The 12763-nt window shown below is 35.6% G+C and overlaps 1 protein-coding gene across 1 annotated transcript in view; it reads right to left on the bottom strand.

Moving 5' to 3' along the window:
* The window catches only part of TM9SF2 (transmembrane 9 superfamily member 2), a 68807-nt gene that overhangs the window by 39975 nt on the left and 16069 nt on the right, over nucleotides 1–12763 (bottom strand). Inside the window, exons 2-3 of the mRNA XM_072622049.1 lie at nucleotides 2136–2203; nucleotides 800–893 (exon numbers count right to left, since the gene is read on the bottom strand). Coding sequence (XP_072478150.1) covers nucleotides 800–893; nucleotides 2136–2203 — 162 coding nt within the window. The remainder of the gene's footprint in view (nucleotides 1–799; nucleotides 894–2135; nucleotides 2204–12763) is intronic.

A 12763-nucleotide genomic window follows, 5' to 3' on the forward strand; every position in this document is an offset into this window, starting at 1 on the left:
AAACATATTAGCCAATAAGACTAAAGTCTCCAAACAATTTCTTAAGCAAGAATTTCTTAAGATACACTTTAGTAGATTTCAGAGAGGCCTGGAAAGACTTATACGATCTGATGGTAAGTGAAAGGAGCAGAACCAAGAGAAATTGTACACAGCTACAACCACAGTGTGCAAGGACTTTTTCTGGTAGACTTGGAACTTCAATGCAATGCAAGGACTGAAAAAATTCCCAATGGTCTTTTAAGGCAAAATGCCTTCCACATCTAGAGAAAGAACTATGCAATTCAATCAAAGACTGTAGCAGATCATTTTCTTTTGTATTATGTTTTGGTTTGTTTTATGATTTTTCCCATTCATTATAATTCTTCTACACAATGTGATTATGGTGAAAATGTATTTAATAGGAATGTATATGTAGAACCTATATAAAATTGTATGCCTTCTCGGGAGAGAGGGAGGAGGTGGGAGGGAGGGAGAGAAAGAAAAAATCTAGGCTGTATGGTAGTGATTGTGGAACACTGGAAATAAATGAATAAATAAATAAATAAGTACAAGAAAAAAATAAAAGGAGGAAAATAGAAAAAAAAAAGATACACTTTAGTAAAACATTTCAGAATTAGGATCCTCCAAATTTAACAATACTGCTGCTTGTGTCTAATAGGGCCCACATGTGCTGACTTATTCTGACACCAGATCACATCTTTTAATAAGATGTATCTCAGTGAATTTTTATGTCAATAAAATTCAAGAATAATTAAAATGAGTGCTTAGTTTACAATTACATATAATGATAAATACAAACCTTATATGGAGAAGGTTCAATTCTTTCCCCAAATAACACCTGACCAAGATTTTCAGATGGACGTTTTCCTCCTGCTGCTTGGCAAAAATCAAACCTGGAAAGGAAGAAAGCATTGGTTTTTCAACAAGAGAAAAAATAAAACAAAACAAATCACCCATATTAATTAAAATAACAGATTTCATGATAAGAGTAAGTGATGTTCAATGCATCTACTTCAGTACACAAACCTTCTAGTCAGAATCCCATCTGGTTACTTATGTTCCTAAACTATATTACTTTACTATAAAATATAAACTATAGGACAACTCTTTAAGCTGTTATTTTTTTTTGTTGGTTTCAAAGTACTTTCTTCTGTATGTTACAAAAAAGGGAGCTTTTTTCATTCCCAAGTAAGTTCTAGTTCCCAAAGGTATATGCACATATATTAGCTTGGAATAAATTAGTGTAGTTCTCTGTGCCAGAGTGGAATGAGTAATACAGCAGGCCTTAGATGACATGGTTTGGCTATTAACTAGTTGTGGGAATAAGTCCACAATAACCACTTAACCTTAATGGGCTTCAGGTTACTTACCCTTAAAATAAAAGGCTACAGGGATCATTGTTTCATAATGCAAATTGTATTTCAGACAAGTAAAATACCTAAATAACAAAGAAATGAGGAGGCCCAAAAGTAAAAAGCACCGAGGGGGGTTTGGGAGGAGTGAGACAGAAGAAGGATTTTTTTATGTTTAAAGATTTTGAGAAATAAAACCTTCATTAAAAAATTTTTTTTACAGACATGTAAAAATTTATCAAGTACCGAAGATCAATAAACACTGGACTAGATAATGTCGAAGTTCCTTCTAGTTCTAAAGATTCTTCCTAATTCTGGGGAAAAAATATCCTGTATTTTTGAAGTAATTTTAAAAAAATCTTTAAATTCAGCTTCTCCATTTCCATCTACTTAAAAAAAATGTTGGCTAAAACTGTTTAGAGAGGTTAAAAGATAATTTAAAATAAAGAATGTATGTGACGTGATACAATGCTCAAATAGTTTTAACTAACAGTAGCTTGGTTTCTAATGTGATAAACAAGAGGGGAAAACAACATTTTAATCAGTAACTGCGTATCTCATGGAATAAAACAGACAAAAAGGCAGTTCATATTTTAATATTGTGTAACTAAACATGCCTCCTTTTAAAACTTTTAATGCCCAGCAGTTTCAATTTGAGCACATTAAAAGCCATGTTTCCACATGCTCTGTGGAGAAAAAAATATCAACAAAAGTTTTAAAATGCAAACATCTTTTGATGAGACATAGAAAACTTTACAAGTAAACAAACTTTAAAACACTTACGCAGTATATTCATAAGGAAGAACAGATTCCACAGAGTCAAGCCTGTTCACAAACAGTTCTATTCCAGACTGAAAATGATGAAATACAGAATTAGGATAACAAACAATTGCATGTTGAAAATCAGTGACAAAGATTTGCCATGCTTGGAATTTAAAAATAGTTTGATGTGTTTGAAACGTGGAACTGAACAACATGAAGTGTTCTAAGTATTTTACTTGTTACAAATCATATGTACCAAATTTACTTAAAAGGTGAGCTTAATTTAGTTGAATTTAAACTGTAGCAGAAGTTTCAGCATTGCTAAATGTCCTAAAGATTGTAAGAGCCTTTTCTCCTTCCATGAACTTCAGAAATTATATTGGCATATTTTCACCGCAATCATCACTTCACCAATATTTATGCTATTAACTTTAAAAAAAATACAAATGTTAGTTTTCCAAATTCAGTATCTTATTACTAACCACTAAAATTATTTTATTTTTCGATACATTTTAGATTTAATATTTTTTACCAGTCAAATCCTGTATTTTATTCATGTAAAGTATTTATTGGCATTGACTCTTTTTGGGGTGTCATAAAAATGATTAGTAAAATCTAAAAGTGAAATTCCTAGCCAATAAGAAAGGAAAAAGAGGAAGACAATGACAACTTGGCAAACAGAAGTCTTATTCATAATGGCAAGTCAATATTACAGGAAGAAAAATCCTGAATTACTAAAATATCACTAATTTCTAAACAGTCACTCCTCCAAGGATTAATCTCTCAAGATTCAAAACACCCAAAATATTTGCTCACCAGCTTATCAATAAAGGTTCATTACCACGGTTACTAAATCAATTTTAAAAAGTTAATAATTATGCTTGTTACTTTGTTCAGGACTGATAGGTGCTATTTGAAAATATCATGGAGGTTAGGATAGGCTCACCTGAGTAAAAATACTGTATAATATGGATGGCAAGCATGCTTGATATACACAGCTCCAGTCCCTATGGCCCTTATATGGACCCACCTGACTGCACTGAGTTTGTGTTTTCATCTTCCCTGTCACTGTAGTAACTTTATATGGTTAGATTCTTTTTTATACTCAGGATGTTTGGCACAATGCCTGCTCTACCCTGGAAGCACAGCCCTACTTTAATATCAAGTTAAAAATCAAGAGACTTTTTTTCAAGGCTGGAAAAATGAGTAAAAAAGGAAAGAATCTAACCATATAAAGTTACTACAGTGATGGGGGAGATCAAAGCACAAACTCAAAAGACAACAATGTCAAAACAGCTACATGCAAAATCTCAAATAAAAATGTGAATTGATCTCAGCACTCCCCTCCCCCCCCCCAAAAAAAGAATTTCTGAAGAGCTCAAAAACCAAACGACAAAGGTAGGGGGAAAATTGGGAAAAGAAATGACAGCAATGCAAGAAAATCACAAAAAAAGGAGTCAACAGCTTGGTAAAAGAAATACACACAAAAACTGAAGAAAATAAAATCTTAAGGCAAATGGTTACAGAGGCATAAAATTCTACTGAGGAGAACTTGCTAAAAAAGCAGAATTGGCCAAATGTAAAAGAAGTACAAAAATTCACTGAAGAAGTCATTAAAAATCAGAACTGGACACACAGAAAAAAAGATGTACAAAAATTCATTGAAGGAAAGATTCCCTAAAAAGTATAACTGACAAATGGAAAATAAGGCACAAAAGCTCACTACAGAGAATTAGGAGAGGAGGATAAGAAAGGAGGGAGGGGCAGACTAAGGGACCTGGTGGTCAAAACTAAAACACTTATGAGGAGTGACAAGGTGAAAGGAAAGAGAGAAAGTTAAATGGGTATGGGGGGGAGGGAGAAACAGGATGGAGGGAAAAAACACAGTAATCCTAAGTGTCAAAGTGAATGCGACAAACTTGTCCACAAAATGGAATAGGACAGCAGAACAGATTTTATGATTTAGACATAAAAGGTGGCAAAATAAGCAAATTAGGGGAGCATGGAATAGCATATCTGTTAGATCTATATCTAAGTGAAGAATTCATTCTCAAACAATAGAGCATTATGGGATGTAAAATGAATAATTTCCCTTACATTAAAAGGGAGTTTGCACACACAAAACCAATGTAGCCAAGATTAGAAGGAAAGAAAACAAGAAACTGGGACAAAAAATTTTTTACAGCAAGTTTCTCTGATAAAGGCCTCATTTCTCAAATATATAGAGAAAGGAGTCAAATTTATAAGACTACAAGTCATTCTCCATTTGAAAAGACATGAACAGGCAGTTTTCAGATGAAGAAATCAAAGACACCCACAAAAAGTGTTCTAAATCACTATTAATTAGAGCAATGCAGATTAAAACAACTCAAGTATCACCTCATATCCATCAGATTGGCTAGTATGACAGAAAAGGAAAACGACAAATGTTGGAGATGTGGAAAAACTGGGATACTGTTGGCGAAGTGAACTGATCCAAGCATTCTGGAGAACAATTTGGAACAAGGACTGCGCATACCTGCGGTACCACAACTAAGTCTGTCATAGCCCAAGGAGAGGAGGGGGAAAAGAGGAAAAAGATCTCCATGTACAATATCTACAGCAGCTCTTTTTGTAGTTGCAGAGAATCAGAAATTGAAAAGATGCCCCTCAACCGGTAAATGACTCAACAAGTTGTGGCATACGACTTTGGTGGAGTATTACCGTACTATAAAAAGTGATAAGCAGGATACTCTCAGAAGAGTATGGAAAAACTTGAATGAACTTATACAAAGTGAAGTGAGCAGAACCAGGAGAATATCGCATACAATAACAATATTATGCGATAATCAACTGAATGACTTAGCTATTCTCAGCAATACAACGAGTCTAAGACAATTCTGAAGGACTGAAAATGAAGAATGCTCTCTACCTCCAGAGAAAGAACTGATAGAGTCTGATTATAGATCAAAGCATAATTTAAACCTTTATTTTTCTTAGGCTTCTTCTTTGTGTTGTTTTTTTTTTGCAACGTGGCTAGTATGGAATTATGTTTTTACATTACTGTATAAGCTATATCAAACTGCTTAACTTCTCAAAGAGCGGCTGTTGAGGTTCGGGGTGCTGGGGACCCCGAAATACCAACACGCTAGGTCTTGCTTGAATGAATTCGACACAAGCCTTTTTAAAGCCAAAGAATAACAAAGTTTATTAAAGTTTTGCCATACTGAGTTGACTCTTAAGGAGCCTAAGCATTAACGCTTGTATTCACAAGTAGGCCAGATAGAATCTCAGCTAGACAGAGTCTGGGCTGGATTGTATCTGAGCGCATTCATGCAGGCGAGATGGAACTTAAATATAGAAAAAAGACTGTAGGAGGGATCTGGGGGTGATCTGGTAGTCTAGGGTAATGGGAAGAGGGGTTTAGGGAGGGTCTTGAGAAGTCCAAGGAGAGCCTCAAAGGGACTGGGGTATCTGGTCAAAGACTGGAAACAATTGGAGGTAATCAGGAGATATCAGACAATGGAGGGCTTGGGTAGGAAACAGGTGGGGCAATCCAGAGGTGACAGACAATGGAAGGCCAGATTTGAGTACGAAAGGCCAAATTAAATGGGAAGATTCAGGAGGACTAGGCTATAAATTTGAGTACGAAATGCCCAGTTAAGTGGGAAGATTCAGGGGAGTTCAAGAAGTTTCCAGAGTCTGAACCTCCATCAGGGTTAGGAGAAGGAAGGAAAGAATTTGGAACAAAAGTTTTTTAAAAGAATATTTTAAAATCTGTTTTTATATGTAATTGGAAAAAAATAAAATATTTTTAAAAAGAAAAAAAAAATTTAACAATTTAATGAAAATGGGAACTAGAATTCACACTTCCTAATTAGGATTCTAATGGTTCTCTACCAATCCATAGATACAACCCCAAAACACAGCAAAATATCATCATAATTTTGTCATCCATAAATTAATTTGTTATTAAACCTATTTTTTTAGTTTATATGAAGCAGTGCGGTTTATCCTAAAACCTCCGCTTCAAGTTTCACAATATATTCCTTAGTTCTAGTAAAGGATTTTGTTGAACACATACTCTCTTCTGTAGCTCATAAGCCTTATTCAAGGTTTGGAGAGAAACAATAATTTAAGTAGGCTAAACCATGACCTTATACATGTATAGAATATTTGATTTCTGGAATCCTTCAGTGTTCTTAATTGTGGGAGGATACTGAACTAGTATCTTCAAGGAATATTCTCTTAAATCCCTCTCCTAGGCATATAAAAAAACCCAAAGACATTGGATTCTATCATTTTAGAAGTAAAGTTCAGCTTAGTTTTCTTGAAATTTACTCCATGTGCCCACAATAAAATTTACGTATCATTTTCTGTATGGTACAATGTTCTGTTCATAAAGCTTATCCTTATTGTCCTCATGTTCCAGTAACTGAAAGCGTTTAATATCACCTACACAATAGTGGAGCTAAGACCTGAACCCAAGTGTTCCAACTCCAGATACAATGTTCTTTTTCTATACCATACTTAGGAGGAACCTTTTTCTTTAGCTACCTGACAGTAAAGAGAACACTTTGGGTTTTCACAGTTTCTGAACGATACAAAGAGGGAACATAGAATTTGCTTTTTGTTAATCAAGAACTGAAGACTCAAGCTAAAATGAAAACAAAGGTCTTCACAGATGAAGAGCCAATTTTGCATGTTGGCATTATTTTTATATTTTAATGGCTTTTGTGAAATTACAGTCACACTTCCCTTTATGATCAATTTTACTAGGTCATAAAAGCTTAAAACTTGTTAATACTGCAAAGATTTATCCTAGATAAATCCTGACAAGTGACTTCTTGAGGAAGCTGAATTATGCTCCCCACACCTCCTTACAGTGGTGTGATGAACTCAAGGTGCAGACAGATATTTAGAAATGGCAAAGGTAGGGATTCATTTTGCTCTTCTTTCTTTCAAATATTTTTGGAGGGTAGCGTGCAAGTGACATTATTAGAAAGATTTTAAAAGAACAAAAAAGAGCCATGAAAAAGATTAGAAATACAAACAAGAGGACAGAGTGAAGATCAGCAGAAACAGAAATCAGCCAGACAATTCTGAATATGTTTACTTTATTGTATACTTAGCAGGTGGAGTAACTATAAGTGAAGTAGATTCACAGGTACATATGCAACCTTATTGTTCTGTTTCACCTTGTGTATGGAAATGTCTATCTCACTTAGTTCAAAATAAAAAAATCAAATTTTAGAAAGGAAAAAAAGGTACACTAATGTACTGTTAATGGAGTTGTAAATTGGTATGTCTGCCCCAAAAGGTACTAAAACATGCCTACCCTTTGACCCAGCTATAGCGTTACTGAAAGTATATGCCAAAGATATCTAAGAATATTTATAGCAGCTCTTTTCATGATAGACAAAAAATAAGGAATTAAGGGGGAAAGCTAGAAAAAATTTGTAGTCGTGATAAAAACTGTGTCATACAAAATGATAAAATGGACAATTCCAAAGAAAACTGGAAAGACCTCTGTGAACTGATATAGACTGGAGTGAGAACTAGGAGAATCATTTATACAATGACAACAATATAAGAAAAAACAAACTCTGAAGCCTTCTTATGAACTCTCATCAATGCAATGATAAACCAAAAGTCCAAAAGAACAAAGAAAAAACACTTTCCTGAAAGAGAAGTGATGAACTTATAATTCATAAGCAGACATAATATTTTGGGGAACAGTCAAAGTGGGGACGTTTTCCTGGGCTATTCAGTTATGTGTTAAGGGTTCTTTCTTTTTCTGTGAGAAAAGAGGAAGAGAAGGGAGAACAAATTAAAAGCAAAAACAAAAAAGGAAATATTATCAGAAAGCTATGTACAAATGTAGTTGCATTATATTGCATTTAACTTGTGGAAATTTAATTATATTATTGGGCAAAAATAAAAAGGAGAGTAAAAAGTACAACCTCTGATAAAAGTCTGATATTTAAAATACATAAGGAATTAATTCAAATAATGACAACCAACCCAATAAGAAAAAGTGGTCCAAACTAAAAATGCTTCAAAACACTATTAAAGAAATAAAAATTATAACAGCTCTAGGGCTATACCTCACACCTATCAGATATGGCAAGAGAACAAAGGGAAATGACAAAGGTGGAAGGGCTACAGGAAGACAGTCACATTAATGTACTACTGGTGTATCTGTAAACTGATAACCATTCTGGAAAGCAATCAGTAGTCACTAAAACCATTGACTCAGCAGTTATCAATGGCAGTGCCTTTATCCTTAAAGAGTTCAAGGAAAAGAAAAACACCCATTACACAATAATATGTTTAGCAGCTCTTTTTGTTGTATCAAAGAACTAGAAACAAAAGCAGTGACCGTCAACTGGGAAATTACTGAACAAATTACTGGTGTATAAATGTAAAAAAAGGCACAAAAACACCTTTTACTGTGCCATAACAAATGACAAAAAGGGGAGTTTTTAGAGAAACTTGAGAAGATTTGTATGTACTGATGTATAATGTATGTAGGTATGTACAGTATAATGAACTGAGAAGAATCAGGAAAACAAGATTAGTCACATCATTGTAGAGAAAAACAACTTTGAAAAACTACGGCCAATGCACTTAACAACCCAAAGGATAATAATGATCCACCTCTTGGTGGAGGAATAACAAGACTCGAGGTACAGAATGACACATTTTTGGCCATAGCAAATATGTAGATCTGTCCTATTTGACAATACTTATTTGTTACAAGGATTATTTTTCCTTTTTTTATTTGGAGATCAGGGATTTGTGAGGGAGGATTTATTACTAGTTTTATCCTTCCCCTCCCCTCCAAAAAAGGAAAAGGAATAAAAGAGGGTTGTAGAAGCCTAGTGTCTCAAATGCAAAGGGGAGAGAAGGAACCTCAGGGAAGACGCAAAAAGGAAAACTCTCCAAGTAATACTCTGAATTATGTACTTTTTTTTTTTTTCAAAACTAGCTGTACATAATAGACATTTCATATATAATCCTCTTTTTCCTCTCTTACTTTGCGTACAGAAATTTTTCCCCGGGGAAGGGGAGTTTATTACCTACAAATATGTTTAAAATCATTAGGTAGTACTGAAGATTTGGCCTTCCATTCACTCAATGAACCTATGTCTCAGAACGAGTTTTAAAGACAGAAGATAAAAATCTCTGTATTCTCAATAGGTCTCAGTTCCTGTGTGATTTTCTTGGTATAAGTATCCCACCCCACTCAGGATGAGTCCAAAATCTCTTCATCATATCCAGTTTTCTATTTGCACTGCTAAAGTTAACAAAAGTGACTACCTGGGCTGGGCTTTCAAGCATTACTAATCAGCTGGAAGGCCCTGCCTATGTGACCTTCAGCTTCCTGGTGTGTCCCCTCCGGCCTCACAATGAGGAAGAAGAATCACAGAATGTGAGGATCAGAAGGGCCCTAAACAGCCTTCTAATCAACCCATACATTAAAGCGATCTCCCAAACAGTTGAGGTGCTATGTTTACCCTTTAATATTACACTTAGGTGTGAATTTTTTTCAAAAATGTTTTCTCCTTAATCATTAGTTTGCTGCCAGCTAAAGTCCTTACCTGTTCTTTTTTCTTCTGTTGGAGTAGAAAAATACTCTGTGGAATAATAGCTTAGCTGAGAGCACCAAAAAAATAAAATTTACATGCAGTCATTTCCATAGCAATCATCTCAGCAGCATCTGTTCTGACACAAATTACCATCTACTGAAGAGACCCTGGCCTAGGCCCTTCCCAGATACAATTATCACTATACTTCATTCAAGAGTCTCTGGCCTTTGGGGGTTTCTGAAGACCCAGAAGGCTCTTTGGCATCCCATCATTCCAGAGCTCAGGTTAGCAATCAATGCAGCATGGATGCCTGTGAAGCAGGGACCAGATTTTGGGAGTGATCTTTGGGAACCCATCTAGTTGTAGCTAAGATGCAGTCAAAATACATCTGGAAATAAACTTGGTGTGATCAATGCTATAGAGAAACTGAGTTAAATACTGAGTCTAATCCATAGACTCCATACTGAGTCTAATCCAAAGCTCAAAGAGACTGCTTTGTTCAGAGGCAAACAGCTAGTAAGTGTCAGAACTCTAACTCCAAAATGCAATACTCTTTCAACTCTAGCGTAACACATTCATGTGCTGTAAAGGAAAATGAATCTGGCATTTGTGTAGCTGAGGAAAAAAGGAAGGGACTAGAAGCAAAGAGACCTATTATTAGGAGGTCACTACAATGATACAGGCTGGAGGCTATGAACGCATGCACTAAGTAAGACATCAGCAGCAAAAACAGAAAGCTTGTCCAGAGAGGGGGATGGTCAGTTCACTGACCGGTAGGGGGAAGGGCTACCTTTCCCTCTTCTCCCCTTTTGCCCTGTGGTCCCAAGAAACTATCTTGGTGTTGGCATTTCATTTTGGTTTGTTCTACTTGTCTTTTTCAGTTCTAGGTTCGGGTGGTGGAATACCCACTGGACCCAGGAGTTTAAGTGGTGACCTTGTAGGTAATGACATCTGTAGGATTTGCAGCCAGCCCAACAGGAATGCCCTGAGAAGCCAGGGTGCCTGGGACTAAAGCTCAAGATAGGGCTGTCAATCTAATACCCCATTCCAAACCTCTCTTCTCCTTCCCTTCCCTAGAGTATGAGGTGGTGCAAGAGGGAATTATACCATAGGTATTAGGGGAATGTCTGTATATGGTATTATACTCACGAAGTAAATATTCCTTTGTAAAAGCTTTTTTAAAAGAAGAAAAAAGAAAAGAAAGCACAGTGGAGGTATAATCTATGGAATCCAGAACTTGGAGCTATAGCACATGAGGACAAAGTATGCAGAAAATGTAAGCCTAGGAAGAGAGTGTTACTTTGTTATCGCAAAAACAAATAAAAAAAAAAACAAAACAGGAAACATGGGTGCCTGCTTAATTGACAAATGATCAAACAAATATAAGGTGTATAAATTAACAGAATGTCAAAAATCAGAAAATTTGACAAGATATTTATGAATGAATGCAAAGTGAGCAAAACAAGAAAAATTTTTGGAGTGACTACAAAAATGTCCAGAACAGCTTTCAAGAGCTTAACTCTAAAAAATACAATAACTGATAATGACCACCTTAGGACATTGATATTGAAACATGCTTCTCACCTCTTGACAGAGAAAAGTGACAGACTACAAGTACAGAATAAGACATTTCCTTTCAGTGAAGACCAATGTGTAACTTGGTCTGCTTGACTGTATTTGTTACAAGAAAGAGCTTTTATTGGGGAATAGTGATGGTAATATTTTTTAAAAAGAAGAAAGGAAATAACATCAAAGAATATTTTAAAAATACATAAGAGAACAGAAGTCCAGAAAGAGATCAGATTAAACACACACACTCTCTCTCTCTGCATAAGACAGCTCAATTTTATATACACTTCTGTTCTTTGTATATGTAAGTCTGTCAAATGCAAAAAGGTTTTTAAAAGGGGAGAAAAAGAAAACTGCAGTACTACTAACAAAAACAGGGAAGTAAAGAGAAGGAGGATTTGAGGGGGAAGAGCATAATCTTAGGGAAGGAGGAAATACTGCCTTGGGGCATGTCCCATAACTAACACTTTCCAATTGTCCTGACTTCTCAATCTCCATCAGTCAGAGGACGTAGGGATTTATCTGAATCTTTACAGCAAATGTCAGTTTATAAATGTCTGGACTGTGTATTTGGGTGCATAGAGGATCTTTAAGGAAAACATTTTGGACTTCTAAGTTTCTCTGAGGATTTTCTGACATGATGCTTTGAATTGATCAGTACTATTACAGAGCTTATTATTATCAGTTACTAAGCCACTGTGGTACATAGATTTAGAAAAAACTTCTCTTTTAAGCGCTTGTTTATGTCAGATCAACCAATATGGTTAATTCTAACCCTTCTCTGAGAGAATGAATAGCTTTTTTGTTGACCTGACTCCTAAGAACCAGAAGGATTGGCTATAACCTTAGCTAAAAAAAATTCTAAAGCAGCAGCATCAAAAATCAAACATTCAGTCACTGAAGAAATTCCACTGAATCAAGGAATAACAAAAGACTAAACTTCAGACTTGCTAGTTAATCCTGTCACACTCCATTTTCACGTGGAGCTTTTAGATATGGATGATCCCCAAGGCACATGAGGCCTATAATATGACCAGGTTTTCTGATCAAAGTCCCCATGTAACATCTACCACGAACAAAGACATAAGTGTACTGGAGGAGATGGTGCTACCTTTACCTCTAGACAAGCTACCAAGTTACACCAGGTGAGGCACAGGTAACCCTGGCGGGATAATGGTTTATTCTGGCCAATAACTATATTAGTTTAGCATTGGTTAGACTGCTACTTGCCCTCTCCTACCTCTGTGTTGTCCTGTCATTGTAACCTGTTAGGATCCTTCCCCCCTTAAAAGCCTGGTTCCAGGTACCACTCCCTCACAAACCTTTCCCTCATATTCCCAGCTAAAAGTATTTTCACCCTACCTCAAATTTCTTGTTCCCTTTCACCTAGAAATCTCATCTCCGTCCTTTCACTACTATGTACCACATTTATTTGTCTACATATTCTAAACCCTCTTCAGATTTTAAGCTCCTAGAAAGCTAAGACATTTTCTCTGTATCTCAATAACA

This window comes from Notamacropus eugenii, chromosome 6, assembly GCF_028372415.1.
Source record: "Notamacropus eugenii isolate mMacEug1 chromosome 6, mMacEug1.pri_v2, whole genome shotgun sequence".
NCBI lineage: Eukaryota > Metazoa > Chordata > Mammalia > Diprotodontia > Macropodidae > Notamacropus > Notamacropus eugenii.